Raw genomic sequence first — 19,147 nt, forward strand, 5'->3', positions numbered from 1 at the left:
AAAATCCCAAGTGCCTCTACCAGATGTTCTACCCTTGTATATTGATATTGATGGTTTTAAAGCTCCTCGCGATTACACTAACGCTCCCGTGTTTCCCAATTTCCACGTTCCACTATAGCAGGCTGTAGCCATAAAGCTTTATTTAAAGAATATTTGCTTCTTTTTCTTCACAATTCATTATTACGGCCAACTCACTTTATGGACGCTTTTGCTGGGGAACACTGTCAAGTTTTTTGCTTGTGTGTGATGTTCCTGCCCCAGTGTTGGCCACTGTGGGTATTGCATAAATAAGCAAATAAAATGCAGCACCAAGTACACTCAGGGTTTTTTCTTCATTTTGTAAAAGTGCAATTTACAAAACTTCCTTGAGTTGTGGAAAACACTGTGTTAACCAAACTATGGCATATGCTCAACAAATTTTAAGAGAACCTATAAACTCTCAAACTACACATAAGCGAAATGGGTAGGATGGTTTTCTCAGGAGGAGGAGGAAGAAAGGCAGGGAGTTAACCAGTGAATAATCGATTTGCTACCCTGCACGAGGGGAAAGTAGTGAGGGGAGAAAAAGATGAAGGAGAAAAGACAGTTGCAGGAAATTAAAGTCACTATGTAAAGTCACAGCGTTCAGCAAAATCAGCGTATCGTGCAGGCCAGAAGTTTTCAAAAAGCGGAGCAGTGCCTTGCAGGCCTTCACCGCCGCGGCCAGTGGCCGAGAATCTTCGTTTCCTTCAGTGGGCGCAGATCTAGATTCTCCAGTGCACGGCAGAGAGGCTGTCTTTCGGCGCTGTAGGCAGGGCATTCACAAAGAATGTGGACTATAGCCTGATCACACCCGCAGATGGCACAGCAGGGCTGTCACAAATACCTATTAAGAATGAGTAGTGCTTGGTGAAAGCTACACCAAGCCACAGGCGACGCAACAAAGTTGCTTCACATCGCGGTAGGCCAGATGGAAGCCGAAGCTTTAGATCTGGGTCTAAGGTTTTTAAACGCGAATGCGAGAATTGGACTGAATTCCACGCGGCAAGCGTGATGTCCCGCAACAGTGCTGCGTCGGGTCTCGTGATGGGGATGGACACGTAATCACCCTCGTGGTGAGCAGTTCGCGCGGTCTCGTCCGCACAATGGTTGCCTGTGATGCCGCTGTGTCCTGGCAGCCAATGGTAAACAATATCGTGCCCTTTGTTGATGACTGTGTGGTGGAGCTCTCGGATTTCGGCGACAAGTTGTTCATGGAACCCATGACGAGCAGATTGTAGCGCTTGGAGGGCTGCTTTTGAATCAGTGAAAACAGACCATTGCTCGGCTTTTTCTTCACTGATATGCCACTTGAGAGGTTCATTGATTACCATTGCCAGCATTACTGGACCCATATTGCCAGCCTTCACCGAGGACAGCCGCGTCATTTCCCCATTCTTATTTCCAAGTTGACCAGTTCAGTCTTGCACTGGCGTCTGCTAGCCATCCTGATTAGCTTGGTTTGTAGAGCAACTGCCCCAATAGGCAGTAGTCATAGGCTTGGTCCTCGTACCGGGATGAATTTAAGTTTCAGTTGGCCGTTAGAAAGATAGAACAATGACCTTTTCACACTTTGGTACCTTTGGCCGCAACGAATGCAATTTTGTGTGATACAAAGCTTTGCACTGGCATTTTCTCATATCCATAACATAGAAGCTGTACGTCCGGGAGGTCACTTGAAATTAGGGGCTTGAGCTAGTGGTTTGCAAAAACCGCTTGGGTCTAACCTCCTAATTTTCCGGCACCACTCATGGATGCGCACAGTGAGTAGGTTTTTCTAAGTGCTGGCACAGGTGTTTTTAAACATCAAAATCTAGGCTCCAACTGCCCGTTCTTCCAAGTGACATTGAAACTTGAAGGTTTCTTGGAGGCAGCTGTGTGCACAGTGAGTTGCATGATTCGCCGTATCTTCGTCATAACTTATCCGTGCTTTGCTCAACAATTTACATACTCAAGAGTTCAACAAAGCTTTCTGTGGTCAGGTATTGCAATAGAAGTGAAGGAATGCAGTAACTTACCATAATTTTTTGTAGCTGTGTGGCTGGGTGTAGGTGCATACTAATCAGCGATTCCTGCCTTGCTTGAAATCTATATGTCCTTAGAGAGTTTCGCTAAGCAATTTGGATGAAATTAGCATTTATTAGAAGCAGGAAGAATTATGGTGCATACGTAATCATATGCTGCCGAGGCTGTAAATGTCTGAAGGCTTGAACCGGACGCTCGGTGGATCATTTACAAATGTACAACAAGCAAGTAAGTAATTAAGTGGTTCATTAAAATAATAATAAAAAAACAAAGGAAAATATTTTTGCTAGCCTACCATCGATAGTGAAGCACCTGAGTTGGGCAAGCAGAAATAAAGGATAGCAGGCAGAATGGAGAAATGAAATGAAAGAGGTGAGGGGACAGGAAGAGAGGATAGGGGGAGAGGTAATGTACACAAAAACTATTTACACAATAATAAATATGTACAGGTTGCGCGCGTGATTAGTTCATGGTGAAGCAATAAAAACGCGCACAGCACAATGTTCACTACAGCTACAGGGGCCGCCCAGCTGTTGGTCGCCCAAGGTAGCACTCGCTGAGCATTCGCCCACTGCGCGTAACTACCTGGCGGAAACAACAACAAATAAGGAAATAAAAACTGGTGTAGTGCAACAGTGCATGAAAAAATCAGTGAAATATGATACAGTACAATATGATACATTATGATACAGATATATGATACAGAAAATGATACAGTACAGTCTCAGTACAACACTACTAATATTGTGAAAGCAGAAATACACAGGTGCAAGAGAAACAGTTTTTTCACAGGTAATAAGGGCGAAAATGCAAGAACCAGAGAAGTGCACAATGCGTATGTCGTGCTATTTATGTCGGCGCATGTTAAACGACTCCAGTTGTTCTAAATTATTCCCAAGCCTTCCATTAGAGCCTCTTTTATAACTCATGTCATATCAGGGCATTAAACACCACAAATTAAAATTTTTATCCCAATTTTAAGAAATAATTGAAACATGTGCAATGCAACAAGAAACAATATTCCATGGGTAATAGTGAACTCTTGAAGGGAAGGCGAGGATGTAGATTTTTATGTAGAAACAAGGCAAGAAAAAAGACAGTTGTCCTTCACACATTACTTCTGCAAGTTGTATGTCCAGCATGATGATGACCCTCAGTGAAAGTACTGGGCAATGACCCTGTCTCTGGTTCTAAAACCACTTGCCGGATACACTAGTGGCACTGTGGCTGGCGGCTGGGCTGCTCCAGAGACAGGAACATGCGCAGTACAATCACGAGTGGCATCGTACAGTAGAGCGGGTGGGACGGGGTCCTTGAGCAGCCGGCCCAAGTTGTGCAGCGCCGCACATGCCGTAATCACGATAGGCACCGTGGCCGTCTTGATTTGTAGTGTCATGTCGAGGCATGGAAACCTTCTCTTCTACACCCCGAATGTTCTTTCGATGCTGCATCGCGTTCTTATTTGTGACTTGTTGTACCTGTAGAAAATAAACGTTTTCTTTATTGAGAGCTGCCTTTACCTTTGTTAAAACTACAGCTTGAACTTACTTGTACTGTGGACTTCCTGGTAGAACATCATCTCTCAAAGGAGTCATCACGCATGGCCTGCATGCATAGCCCATGTCACCAAGGAGGATGCCGGGAATGTCCTCCTGTTCGTACTGCACCCTGACCCGACATTTATCAAAAATGCGGCTGTCATGAGCCGAACCGGGCCAGCTGGCAACGAGGTCCAGAAACTGAAGTTTGGGACCTGTGATTGCCTGCAAAATCAATAAATTAACACGAGTAAGATCGACTTGACCTGCACTGCGGCCAGAATGTTATTCTGGAATATGGAAGGAAATAGTGTTGGGCAGCTGAATAAAAATGCGTTCTTGTGTAAACCACTTGCATATAACATCAAGACTGCTTGTTTTGAGCAATTTATATTCGTGGACACTGCATAAAAAAGTTGCAGCAACAATGCACACTTGTCTCGTACTGTTATGTTATTTTCATGTCTGTCATATTACTGAAGGCACGTGCTACATATGCAAAACAACTCATTACTGTAATAGGTTACCTCTGCATTGAAAACAGTTAAAAAGAAAGGCTTATTGGTGATGAAATAGGACCAGGTAATTATTGTCAAAGCTTACTCTACTCAAAAATAAGAATTAAGTTTGCATACAACACAACATTCCTACGGCCTGTACTGAGCTGCAAATCCAGGAAAAATCGCCGATTTAAACATTTTTCACAGAACTGTTTGTTAGTAGCAACGTATTCTTTTCTTATGCTGTTATTGTTGTGATTATCAGCAGCAACAACGTAACGATGGTGAAATTACGAATTTACCTTATCAGTACTAACATAACTCGAGGAGGCGAGAAAATTAAAAATACAATTACGGTAGTAACGCAGCCTCGACCCCTGTTTGCGCCAGGGCAGTTGAAATGCTGGCTTCTCCAAGCATGGTGTCGAAGGGTGGCTGACATACCGTCATTAGCTCAAGGCAAAAAAAAAAAAAGATCGCGCTACTTCAATACCTTGGAACCAATTATAGCGCGAAGGGCATTCCGAATTCACAAGGGTAGAAACTTGGGCGAGTCGGTAACGGTGATCCATGGAAAGTGAGAGTAGCGCAAAACGGGACAAAGGGACAGAGAAAGACAGACACAACACAGGCGCTAACTTCCGACTGAAAGAAACCAGGGCGGCCAAGACGAACGTAATCCGTGAGGGGAAACAGGCGCATGCGCCCAGAAAGAAGCATTAAATGGTGCCTCCCGCCGAATACTGAACATTATTTTTTCTCATTTCGCCGAACATAAATTTTTTCGTCGCAGAACTTACCTGGACATTGATGGAGAAGTATCCTTTCCTGGAGAAATATATTTCCTCCTGGACTCTTTATCGGGATGTGGGTGCAGTCGATGCAGCCGGTCACGCCCGGGAACTTCGCCACTCCGTAAAATTCCTCCATAACTCCCGAGGCTTCGGCGGCGCTCGGGAACTTCACGAGCTCCGCGAACAATGTCTCGGCTAACATGTGCGATATGCGCGCAATGATCCGCGACACTGTCGGTTGAGACACGTTCACAAGATCGCCGGTGACGATCTGGAAGGTCCCCGCGCCGTAGAACCGCAAGGCCACGAGCAGCTGAAGCAGCGGCGGCACCGGGAGACCGCGTTCGTCGGTGTTGGCGCGCAGCGGAAGCCTCCCAAGCAGCTCCAGCACCGCTTGCTTCGAGAAGCGGTACCTGCTCAAGAATTCGGCGTCGTTGTACATCTCCATAGGATTTTGCCGATCCCTGAGCACTGGCCGCGGAGCGCGCGCGTACCTGTATGCTCTGTCCTCGACGATTTCGGAGGCGCGAGCACAGAAGCTGACGAAGCCCGAAAAACTGCGGTAGGACTCGGCCATGTCGAAATGCGGAAAGTGTCACTTAAGCTAGCAGAGAGCCTAGCTTAAGTTGTCGGGTCGATAAGTGCGCCTTTGATCTTAAGTGAATGTGCTGTTCATGAAACGCTTTAAGCACCGGAGAGTCACTTAAGTCGTACTTTAAGCTTAAGTGTCGTTCTTGAATACGGCGGTTAGTAACACACATTCAACCTGACATTCCAATTATTGCACACGCTTTTATATGGCTCATACAGAATTTATAGGGATTATTTGGAATATAAGTGCGCTATGGCGCCCTGATCGCACGGTAATGTGTCGATAGAAACGGGCGCCGCAGGACATCATGGACATCACGTCGAAATCATTCGGAAGGCAAATGGAAACTTCACGGGAACTTACGGGAAGCGTGCTGAATTTCTTCTACTTTGCGCCCTACACGTATTGTGAAAGTAATAGGATATTGTTGGAATTCACATCCGGAAGCGAATCACGTGCTGTGGGGGACGCCATAATGTAGACTTCCGAATTTATTTAGATCACCTGGGTTTGTTCAACATGCGCTGACATCGCCAGCACACAGATATTCTTGTATTTCGCCTTCGTCAAAATACGACCGTCCCGGCTAGGATCGAACCGGCGACTTTGCGATCACGAGACGAATGCCAAAGCCGCAAAACCACCACCACAGGCTGCTACATGGATTCCGAAATGTAATAATGCCATATGCATAAATTGGAACATTGTCAGAAAGTTAAAAATCAGAAAACTATAAAGGCCGAAATACAATCAAGGAATAGACACCGCAAGAATAAAATCATCGTGAAAGTGTTATTCACCGATAGTGCTGCCGGTGACTTTGTCAGCAATCCAGTGAAAGGCGTCGTAATCCTTAAGCAGAAACAGGTGCGCTGGAGATGTGACGAGCTTCTCGAGCTCTGTTTTTCGGGAGTTGCCCGTTATACCGATGCAATAAATAGCGACTCTCTGGTTTTTCAACTGAGTGGCCAGGGCTTTTGTAGAAGGTGTAATGCTTGCATTACCTGCATAGCAGAAAAAAATTTGAATGTTGGCCATTATCACAAGCAGACGCTATATTACTTATCGGGCCAATATGAGCACTGGTCTAAACACAGCTGCTCAAAGTGCACATATAGCTTGAGTGTATAGTAAATTTTTACTGCAGTGCTTAATAACCGAGCGTAACTTAAGGCACTACAGTTGGTGCGAACTGCTGAAACGAAAAACGATTTGTGCTAACGAAAGCATGACGCAAACTGTGAAAAAAAAAAGTAAAAGCTGCTCTAACCTGAACGAAAAATATATTTTCCAGGGGGAAAGCCATCTTCATTCAAAACGCAATTACTGCGTTATAGCAATCATTTCCATTATATATGTCTTACTTCGCGCAATTACGCGTGGTTATTTTAGATAAGAGAGATGGACTATTTTGCAAATAGTTTGGCAGTAAACGATGACTCAGGCAACAACGTCCGTGAAAATCTTCATGGTTAAATCATTTAGAGCCCCACGAGCACCTATTCTCAGCGCGTGCGATTCGTTAGAACGCACTAAACACACCAGCCTGACTGCCCCAGAACAAAGGCAGTCCTAAAAGGAGCAGAAACACGGCGAAGCGTAAATAACCACGAAACGACTTCGCAGTTAAACGTCTTTTGCTGTTAGTGTTACGATAAAAAGGGTCGCGCTATTAGTAACGGCTTCAACTTCACGGCCTGCCATAAAAGGCAAGGCAGCACATGGCTCGCGCCCAAATAATGCAGTGCTCTCTGTCCGTAACTGAGCATGATAATAATATATGAGTCTTTAGCTCTTGAATGGCGTGTAGAGGTGGAAGGACTGCAGCACTGCAAAACACGGCCGACGCCACGTCTACATTCACAGACAGACAGACAGACAGACAGACAGACAGACAGACAGACAGACAGACAGACAGACAGACAGACAGACAGACAGACAGACAGACAGACAGACAGACAGACAGACAGACAGACAGACAGACAGACAGACAGACAGACAGACAGACAGACAGACAGACAGACAGACAGACAGACAGACAGACAGACAGACAGACAGACAGACAGACAGACAGACAGACAGACAGACAGACAGACAGACAGACAGACAGACAGACAGACAGACAGACAGACAGACAGACAGACAGACAGACAGACAGACAGACAGACAGACAGACAGACAGACAGACAGACAGACAGACAGACAGACAGACAGACAGACAGACAGACAGACAGACAGACAGACAGACAGACAGACAGACAGACAGACAGACAGACAGACAGACAGACAGACAGACAGACAGACAGACAGACAGACAGACAGACAGACAGACAGACAGACAGACAGACAGACAGACAGACAGACAGACAGACAGACAGACAGACAGACAGACAGACAGACAGACAGACAGGCAGGCAGGCAGGCAGGCAGGCAGGCAGGCAGGCAGGCAGGCAGGCAGGCAGGCAGGCAGGCAGGCAGGCAGGCAGGCAGGCAGGCAGGCAAACAGACAGACAGACAGACAGACAGACAGGCAGGCAGGCAGGCAGGCAGGCAGGCAGGCAGACAGACAGACAGACAGACAGACAGACAGACAGACAGACAGACAGACAGACAGACAGACAGACAGACAGACAGACCAACATACAGACCGAGAGACAGACAGACGGACGGACAGACAGACAGACAGACAGACAGACAGACAGACAGACAGACAGACAGACAGACAGACAGACAGACAGACAGACAGACAGACAGACAGACAGACAGACAGACAGGCAGGCAGGCAGGCAGGCAGGCAGGCAGGCAGGCAGACAGACAGTTTGAAGTTTGAAGTTTATTATAATTCTGACAATACAAGATTGTCATGGCGCCGGAGCAAAAGGCGAGACTATACCCGCCTGACTAGGCCCCTGGCGCCACGAGCACAGCAGAGAACCGTGCACAAAAAAATGTATACATATATACACATAATACACACATATACATACTTATATATACAATAGACACAATTATACATGCAATAAGTCAATGCAACCTAATAGGTATAAATAATGCAAATGAAGAAATAAAGATACAGAAAGGCCAAAAGTCAATTGTTGGAAAAATGTAGTTTTGATTTCTTTTTGAAAATTGAAATGGTTGAGGAATCTTGCATGATATCAAATAAAGCATGCTCACTATTAAGTAAATTAGGAATCTGCCACTGTAAAAGCTGATTGCCGTAGTTTGTTCTAGTTTTAACCTTAATAAAGTTTCTAGCTCTTAAGGTGTAGTTAGTTGTGGTATTAGTATATATAGAAAAAAGTTATCACGATTACTTATGAATTCTAAAAATGCTTTTTCGGATAGCTTTTGTTTATATAGATTATATATATATATATATATATATATATATATATATATATATATATATATATATATATATATATATTAGTTGTTTATATAGATTATATAGATTAGTTCAATTGGCAATTCGAAATACATAAATAATTGGCGGACACTTAAGCTCCACCATTAAGGGCATGACGCGACAACGGTTCGTCTTGTTCACGCAGATGGCGATTGTTTCCTCTTTAACAATCACTATTATTATGTGATAGACCACACGACGTTCCGGGTCGGTCATTTCCGAGGCCGCAGGGTCTCCTTTTGAGCACTGCAGTCAGGCAGTTACGACATCCCCGGGGCTCAAAACATTTGCAGAGGGTAGAAGCACCGTCCTAACCTCCGAGAACCTTGATAGCTTTATCGGCATCTTGAGTGCCAGGATATACCGATGAAAAGCAGTCCCTGTGGCCTGGGAACGTCAGACCGACGATGTACATACAGAGCCCTGCTTTAAGCGAGCCGTACGAATGCGTCTGCGTTGCGTAGCGGTAGCGTCTCTCACTCGAAACAGGAGAATCAGTTTTTTTCTGATCAGCCGCTGGTGTGGCTGCCGCCATCTATGGGTGCCCTTTGTAGTCGACTAGTCCGTCCGGCAGACGGCAACGCCGAGATCGACTTTACTGCGACACAGGACTTTTACACTGTCGCGCAGCAGGTTTTTCAAATTTATATAATAAGGAAATACCATGGTGCCGAGCAAACAGCGTAAAAGGCTTTCCATGCAAAGATACAAATACAGAAAAATTACAAGTCAGATGCCATTGGGAAGTGAGTTGAGTATGGATGATAATAAGTAACTTCGTAACTGGATCCCGTATATAGTTTGTATTTTTGGATTGTGTCATGTTTTATTCTGTCGGGTAGAGTGAATGTTTGTATGTCATCAGAGGTTGAATATCTTTTTAATCAAACAGTACCCTGCTTTTTCCTTCTTTAATTTTGGCTAAACACTAAATTATTGTAAATGACGCTCAAGTGAAGGCCGCTAATTAGTGGTTCGGCGTGAGGGAGACGCGGTGCGCTAGAAACTGCACGCAAACCTTTCTTTTGCATCAGCAGCAGTTTAGTGTTGTGTTTGGTTTAATGGCGCATAAGCTGCTAACGCTATCATGCGCCAAGCTCAAGGTATAAGAAGTTGTTTTCGGCAGATGTTTACCCAAATACAAAAAAGGCGGTGTAAAAAGCTTAAAAAATTATTTCCTTCTGCCTAGTATTCAGAGGAAAAATAAGATTTATAAATGGCTAAAATTAAAAGTTTCAAAGGAGGCCGGGTCACCTCATCAGCCGTCCTTGGCTGGGTAAGGACTGGAGGCCCCTAACCAATCAAATTAAAAAAACTCAGCTCTTTTCTCCGGAATGAGAAAGTGGTTGAGCTGTACTAAAATTCAAACAGACCAGTGGGTGAAAAAAAATTGAGCCTCTTGAGAAATCCGGTTCCTTTAAGAAAGCTAAAAACACGTGACAGCAGCATGACAACAAGCAGTTTAGTGATGTTAGTTTAGGCAGTACTAACCCGAACCAGGTGGCAGCGGTTGATATGCGATAAAAATGGGGATTTGTATATTAGCACCTACTTGTCCGTGGTAAGAAGCAGCGTAAGCTTTTTAATACCCCAGCGACCCTTGCTTGATTTTTGTAAATGAATTTAAAAGATTATTCTATACTATGAACCCTTCAAATATACCTTCAATATTTTGTTCAGGAAACACGTTCAGATGTCGAAGCACGTATGATAAGGCCACCCTTCATGTTGGCGTTTATATTTTTCGCTACACAAACACGAGAAGAGTATAAGCACAATTAAATGCGAGTGATTTTGAATCTTCTCCATTCATGTAATTTAATTTAACCATGATTGAAGAGTAGTTCTGGCGTGCTAGACTTAGAAGACGTAAAGAAGAGTCTACCTTCATAAGCATAAATAGTGGCTTTTACTGTACCAGCAATTTTTGTGGTTTCAGTAATTTAAACACTGAACAATAGGGGCAAAAAGTATACTTTCATGTGTATCCAAGAATTAATTTCCGTGATGTTAAAGGCATAAATGTTAAAGAGAACTCTCTTGTGGCTACAATGTGCCAAATATTTTTGTAAATGTGGAAACTCTACTTTAAAGCCATTAATCCCGTTCCATACAAAAAATTTAATATCTCTCCCATCGAATGACATTTGTTCAACTTAATGTCATTTTTTTTACGCGCTGCTAGACGGCAGTAACTAAAGAAATTTGTAAATGATGACTATTGCAGTGAAAAAAGTTTGCTGGATACAGTACTTTGGTATGCGTTTCAATATTTGCAAAGGTTGAGCGACAGCAGCTGTATAAAGCGGCTTGTAAGCATGTTTGCGACTGAACACTAATAGTCATCACTTTCCAAGTCAAAGTACAGTCCACACTAAACCGCAGGCATATGGTGGGACAGGGCATAGCGTGAAGTTGATTACCAATGATTGCAGTGTTACGTTAATGGCTGCCCTTCTGTTTGCGGACAACACCTTCAACAAATGACCGGGCGGCACTTCAACATCACCGTCGGCACTGCCACAACAAAAAAAAAATGGAGGACGCTTAAGCTTCGCCTTTAAGAGTGGAACTCGACAGCGTGTTGCAGCACTGCCAGGGAGTCCACGGAACGCCATCGCCCGTTCGGCGCGACGCCTTGCCTGTTAGACAAATCGCTCAGCTACGTACGGTGAAACGGACGCGCGGAGCGGCCGCCCACGTAGAAGCGCTGCGCCTTGCCGAAACGCGCGGGACTCAAGTTGCAGTCGTAGTTCGTCGGCACATCGTTCTCGACAAACCCGATGCCACGTACGCCAGCATAGCTTCCGCGCTTAACGGACGGGCAGCAAACCGCAAGCTTCGTGGTGAACGCGCTATGGATGTGCGATGCGTTGTGCGCCGCTCACCGCGTGATTCCTGCGTGCCCGCCCGGCCCCACTGCGCCCGAACGAGACGAGCGGGAGGCGCTGCCGTCGCGCGCTATCTGTTTGGGCATTGGAGCACATTGTGAGGAGGAGGAGGAATTTTGCGCTCACGGCCGATGCCGACAACACCAACTTTTCTGCGACACAGGGCCCTTTACGCTGTCGCGTTAAAAATGCACTTGGACCAGCATATAAACAAGAAAAAATTCGGGGGACACGTTGACGATCTAAAGATTTTGAGGCGAAACCCTTACCGCGCGACTCTATGTTGAACCGAACGGTAGGAAGGAAGTTGCCCGGCACTGACTCGGTCGACAGCTGCGAGTCGTCTGACGCGGGCGCGATGTGCGCGCGCCACCTCGCGCATGCGCAGTGACTACCAATAACTCAGAAGTACAGCGCAGAGGTTTTGACGTCTATTTTTAATTTTGTATTGCTATCACTACTTCCTAATTGCTAATCATTATCACTAATTATTCTTTATATTAATATATAACAACACTTATTAATTAGTAATTACTCAATTCGGCGTTTTTTCAATTTTGTGTTTTTTTCACTGTGCTGTGAAAACTTCCGATGACGTTTACTCTACTGCCATCAAACTTGGCTTCTAGATTCATTTTTTCTTCCTCTCTCTAATGCAACCATTCTGTTTCTCCTATCACCATTAGTTCCCAAGTTATTTCACTATGATGTGCCCACTTCCGGTGGATGTGACGTCCCATCGTTCTCGTGGCTATATCGGCGTCCGCGCTATTTCGACACAATTTTGACATTTTTGCTATATCTAAACCAATTACTCTATAGTCAGAGTCATGTCAGCTGTAGCTTCTTGTAGATGGAAAATGGCAGCAGGTTGGCGTGCGATCCTGTGTCCACTTTGAAGGTTAGCGTCATGTCCGCTGCTTTCGCTCGTACTACCCAGTCACGGTCAGCGCGCTCTTCCAATGCTGTTGACACACACGTCGAGAATTCCGCTTCGCAGTCTTCGTTGCTTCTGACTTCGTTTACCCCGAACACTGCTGCAGCGACTTCAGAGCACTTCTGACACCATGTATCGTTATTTGTGTCGGCAGAGTTACAGTCGGGACCAGTTCCGCACAAGAGTGCCGACATGGCGTTTATTCGTGCTCGTTTTATACCCGCGAGGGGAAAGAGCACACAAGTTCCGAACATGCGCGCCGCAGACAGAACGCGAACACGCGTCGCACTCAGCTGACATAGAACGCCGGACCGCTTCACACACGGCTTACGTACATGATACATCTAGGGTCATTTTTGAAGCGAAAAGCTTCACTAGGCTCGTCAACACCGGGCTTCGCGTGAGCCACACTACAGATTTACCACAGCCGCGCATGCGTGAAGCCGATTGACGCCACGCGGAGCGCAGGTGGTCGCTGCTGCCGCAGCCGTCGTCGCCGCCGCGCGCTGCCTCCGTCGTCTGACCTTTCGCCATGGAAGGAGGAGAAGACCCGGAAGTGGCAGCGTGGGAGTGGGAGATTTTAATAGCCTTGCATAACAATTGTACAAGCTTTGTATACCTAAGACAACACGTGTGGGAAAAGCTAGAAAGATATACTAAAATTTCAACCCTATGTATGAAACCTTAAGCTAAACGACGAGCATCGCCACGAAGCTTTTCGCTTCGAGATATTCAGGATTAACACTTTAGCTAAGCCTCAGCCCGACTTTTTTTGTCCTCCTTTATCCGAAGCAGCCATTCTTATTCTCCTACCTTTATTACTTCCCACTAAACGAAGCGTCACGGACGGAGGGACGGACACGATCGTGGCCGCGAGCATGAGCCATTAAAGGCTTTCGCCTTGCCATACATGTCTGCCCGGCCAGTAGGTTGGCTGGTAGCGAAAGAGGAAATTTCAGAGCGAAAGCTCTACTTCACGACCAAAGCTACAAAATCCGGACCGCCGCTGAAGCCTTGGTCTTGACCTTGAATAAACGAAATTAATATTCCTGCGACTGGGATTCAAACTGGCGGCGCCGGGAACAGGTCAGCTTCGCTGGTCACTGCACGAGAGCACTAGGCTGTCGCCGCTGCCGATCATGCCTCGTTTTAAACTACAACACACTCTGGCGCTGTGCATTGCATATCGCCGTCTCCCTAAACATCCACTTGCGGCGCGTACATGCAGATCAGGTCAGCTTAACCTCGACCAGAGCTTAATTTGCGTCTAATGTCGTCGCCAGACGTGCCGACGAGCCAGCACAGCAAAACTACCAGCCAGTCAGGCTAAGCACATCCTTTCGCAAGTCTACTCGGTTTAACTACGTTAAAATCCTACCATTTTTTCTTTTACAATGTTTTTTTTACAATGCTAGAGGTCACTAATGTCAACGACATTAGGGATCGAATAAGTTTGTTGAACCCATTCGCCTGCTCTCGCCGAGCAAATGTACTGTGAAGCCACCAGAGACTCCTTGAGAATATCCATCCCAAAGAAATTACAAAAGCTTCAGAAATAGAATATGCTTGTTTTACCTGCAATAATCCCTAGCCACGTTTTATTCATATCATAGACGCCAAATAGTATTCTTAAAGAAAAAAAATGTTAGGATTTTATTGTAGTTAAACCGAGTAGACTTACGAAAGCATGTGTTCAGCCAGATTGGCTCATAATTTTGCTGTACTGGATAGTCGGCATGTCTGGCGACGACATTATACTGTGGTTAAGCTCGATCGAGGTTAAGCATATATGATAGACTCGCCAGGCATCGCCCCGATCACCCACCCTACTGAGGGGGCTCCCCTACCTATAGACCTACGCTCCAACCTCATCATCCTTCCAATGCCTAAGAACATGCACCCCGAGCACGACGGAGAACGTAGGGCAGCACGCGCCAAAGCTCTGCTCGAGCTCTACGGCAACAGTTCCGAGGTAGCCTACGTGGACGCCGCAGGGCACTCGTTGGGCTCCCGCGTGGTCCTTGCCGTCGCTAATAATCAGGCCCGATTAATCGCGTCAGGATCCGCCACCACAGACTAATCGGAAATTGCAGAGGAAGCGGCCATTGCGCTAGCTCTCATCTCCACCTGTGCCACCAAAATTCTTTCCGACCCATAATCCGCTACATTTAATTTTGCCAAAGGCCTGATATCCCGCACCGCGGCTCCGCTTCTACGCTCCTGGCACCCTACCCACCCCGTAACCCTCATCTGGACCCCCCCATACGCAGGCCTCTCGGGTGACGAGGAATTTCACCCCCTCGCCCGAGGTCTCACATTCCGGGCCTTAGTTGGAACTCCTCCGCCATCCCAGGAGTACCTGCTTACGTTCAGACATATTCTTACCTACTACCGAGATACCCGGCGCGTTTACGCACCGCCGGCTCCATCCCTAACCTTAACCCAGGCCTCCCACAGGCGACGCCTACTCCAGACCCTAAGTTCTCCCTGCCCTATTCTGCTTCATGCAACAACAACGCTTATTCTTTCATCTTGAATCGCAGACGCCTACTGCCCCGAGCGCTATCAGCTGATAGTGTGGACCACCGGACTGCCTGGGCTGATTTCCGGCCAACAAAAGGACCCCTGCATACCTGCGACATCACGTGGTGGACATCACGTGGCACTGCATCACAGCACTGCTACGTCGCCTGGCTGTAAAAGGACTGCAACATCGCCATCCTGGTCATTTGGCAGCGGAGGCAGTGGACCGGCAACAACGCTTATTCTTTCATCTTGAATCGCAGGTTTGAGCTGTCATTTTTGTATATTTTCTTTTGCACTGTCCTCTGCCCTGCCTCTGCTGCCGGTGACGTTTTTGATACGTGTAGTGCTTTGCGTGCTGTTTGCGACATGACAGAAATTGCTGACCTAAAGCGTGAATTCCGAAAGGAACCGAGGGAGCTAAAAAATAGCCTAGAGTACATCAACAAAGACTACGAAGAAATGAAACAAGAGTGCGCCGAAATAAAAAAGGAAAATGCTGCACTTAAAGAATCTCATGAAGAATTGCTACAGGAGCTTGAAAATCTGAGAAAACAGGTGCACGACAACTCTGTTAGAGTAACTGAACAAGATCAGTATTCTAGGATCAAGAACATTGAAATAAAGGGTGTACCGTGTGAGGATAATGAAAACCTAGAAGAGCAGCTTGCTAAAGTGGGCGACGCAGTGGGTGAGCCTATAGATAGGCAGGATATCGAGGTGTGTCATCGTGTTCCTGTTTGGAACGACGCCGAAAGCAAGAACATTGTTGCCGTTTTCAACAGCCGTGCGAAACGAAACCAAGTGATTGACAAGGCACGCAGCAAGAAACTAAACACCGAAGACCTAGGATTTTCAACCAAGGCATCGGTGTTTGTGAACGAACACCTTTGTCCTCAGCTTAAGTTTCTGCTAGGAAAGACTATCGCAAAAAAGAAGGCAATGAGCTGGCGTTTTGCATGGGCAAAAGGCGGCAAAGTTTTCGCGCGGAAAACGGAGACATCTCGTGTCATCCGGATTTCATGCGAAGCTGATTTGGAAAAGATTGTGTAAGCACCTCTTGCGCTACTCAGTGCATCTTCTTTCCCCGTGCTGATGAACACACCGAAAAATATCGCTTGCCCGAAAGACAGTGCGCACCTTGCCTTTCTACATTTTATTGCGCAGTCTGCAAGGAACAAATACGATGAACTAACAACATTTTTTGATGAATTTAGGTTCAAGTTTCATATGATAATGGTAACCGAAACATGGTATAAAACGCAAGAAGAAGTGCTTTGTCTACCAGGCTACAGGAGTTTCTACCTAAACAGACCCTGCAGGCGTGGTGGGGGAGTAATGCAGTTGATATCAGAACAGTTGCCATGCGTAGTGCTCCCCGACTTCACAGCTATTACTCCCGATTACGAGACTCTGACGCTCCAATGCAAGCAATCTATATTTGTCGTTACTTATAGGCCGCCAGATGGGAATACTGATCAATTGTTTGCCTACTTAGAAAGGCTCCTGAATTTCGCGTGTTTGAATAAACTGCACATTACCATCGGTGGTGACTGCAACATTAACATGCTTCAGCCTACTCTAAACTCGCAACGTATGTGTCTGCTTCTGGACACTTTTCATTGTTCAGCCGTTATAACAGAGCCTACACGCATCACTTGTCACTCTGAAAGTCTTCTTGACATATTCATCACAAATAATCCGGAAGGCTGTATCAAAGCCGGCGTTATAACGGCAGCTCTGGGTGATCATTTGCCTATTTTTATGTTTTGTAAGCCCGGTGAGCTATGTAAAAACTTCGAAAAGCCTTGTGAATCATTTGTAGTTCAAGAAATTAATGAAAAAACGTTTGAACGTTTCCGAACTGCAGTTGAGGAAATTGACTTTACATCTGCGCTTGAGTGTACTACTGCTGATGATGCCTACGACATATTCTTGGGTTTGCTTAAACGTGCTTACACAGATTGCTTTAAGTACAAATCTGTCAAAAAACGCAAAAAATGTCGGAAACCATGGCTCACTGACGAATGTATTAGAATGATTAGTGAAAAAAATGCGATGTATTTTCAGTTCTTGAAAACAAAAGACCCCAATGACTTCATATCATTTAAGAAATACAGAAACAGCGTAACAAAAGTGCTACGCAACTCCAAACACACTTATTTTGAAAATCTTTTTGGTCGCGTTGCAACTCGGGGAGACGCTCTCTGGCGTGAAATAAATAAACTTTTAAATCGCAATACGCACGAAAGTGGAGACCTCGAAATTAGTGTCAAAAATCAAAGTTTTAAAGGAAGAGAACTAGCAAATAAGTTTAATGAATACTTTACGACTTTAGCGAACAGTAACCATGATGATAAAGCATCGTCCTACTTGGGTCTACCAAATGCCCACACTGCTTTTTTTGATCCAGTTACTCCAGATGAAGTGTATTCTATTTTTATGTCTTTGAAGAATAGCAAAGCGCGTGATATTGATGGCCTTCTTATCCGCCCCATAAAGTTTGTGCTCGAGCTCCTGGTACCTGCTCTCACACATATTTTCAATAGCTGTTTGACTACTGGTGTTTTCCCACAAAAAATGCAGCTAGCCAGAGTCACTGTTCTGTTTAAGTCGGGAGACAAAAATGAGTTTTCAAATTATAGGCCTATTTCTGTGCTGCCTGTCATATCAAAAGGATTGGAGAAAGTCATCTGCAAAAGAGTTGTATCGTTCTGTGATAAGCATTCTATAATATCCATCCAGCAGTTTGGTTTCCGACAAGGTATGTCAACAGAACTGGCCCTTCTCACACAAAAGGAATTTATTATTAAAGGTTTCGAACAACGAAAATTAACACTAGGCGCCTTTGTAGATTTCTCCAAGGCATTTGACAGAATTAACCACACAACCCTATTTTCTAAGCTTGAACATTACGGATTCCGTGGAATACCTCTTGCCCTTTTACAATCCTATCTGTCCGCGAGACAACAAAGCGTTTCACTAAAAGAGGAGTCGTCAGCTCTACGCAATATATCTTGTGGAGTGCCACAAGGTAGTATATTAGGACCCATTCTTTTTACTATCTATGTAAATGATATAGTAACAATAAGCAACCAGGCATTCTTTGTAGTCTATGCCGATGACACAAGTTTCTTTATTCAGTCAGAGGACGCTAGTGAATTATCGTCTTTAGGTAATATTACATTTAGTAAACTGTTAGAATGGGGTAAAGTAAATTCATTAGAAATAAATACGAAAAAAACCAAGGCTGTCCTATTTCGACCTGCGCAAAAAATTCTTGATTACGGTATTTGTTTAAGGATAGGCCAAGAAAAAATAGATACTGTACGTGAGGTGAAAACCTTAGGTGTAGTATTTAATGAACATTTAAATTGGGATGCACATGTAACAAATGTGCTTCGCAACTTGGCCAAGGCCTGTGGCGTTCTGTGCAGACTTCGTTACATTGTCCCACCTAAGATAAAGCTAATGTTATATAATGCCTTATTTACCCCACACATCAATTACTGTAGCCTTGTTTGGGCAACGACATCAAAGGCGAACATACACCGGCTATTTTTAATGCAGAAGAAAGCAATCCGTCACATTGCAGGCTTACCGTATGATGGCCATACAATAGAGCTTTTCTCAACATATAATATAGTCCCTGCAGTACATCTATACAATTTAAACTTAAGTATGAAGTATAAAATCTCGTTGGCAAAATCCAATACATGCTTTCTCTCGCTTTGCCATCTCAGACAATCTTGGGATGTTCCTTACAACATAAGACACAGAAACATTTGGCTAGTCCCCTTTTCGCGCACAAATAACGGTTTTAATAGATTGGAACATCGCTTGCCAGTATTATTAAACACATTTCAAGACACAGACATGGACATAAGAACAGCGTCAAGACCCGCACTCGTTAAATATTT

General features: G+C 45.1%; 1 protein-coding gene across 1 annotated transcript in view; it reads right to left on the reverse strand.

The window, feature by feature from the left end:
• Positions 1–6,259: 6,259 nt before the first annotated feature.
• The window catches only part of LOC144098155 (sushi, von Willebrand factor type A, EGF and pentraxin domain-containing protein 1-like), a 112,868-nt gene continuing 99,980 nt past the window's right edge, over positions 6,260–19,147 (reverse strand). Inside the window, exon 20 of the mRNA XM_077630682.1 lies at positions 6,260–6,471. Coding sequence (XP_077486808.1) covers positions 6,260–6,471 — 212 coding nt within the window. The remainder of the gene's footprint in view (positions 6,472–19,147) is intronic.

This window comes from Amblyomma americanum, chromosome 7 (genome assembly GCF_052857255.1).
Source record: "Amblyomma americanum isolate KBUSLIRL-KWMA chromosome 7, ASM5285725v1, whole genome shotgun sequence".
Classification (NCBI taxonomy): Eukaryota; Metazoa; Arthropoda; class Arachnida; order Ixodida; family Ixodidae; genus Amblyomma; species Amblyomma americanum.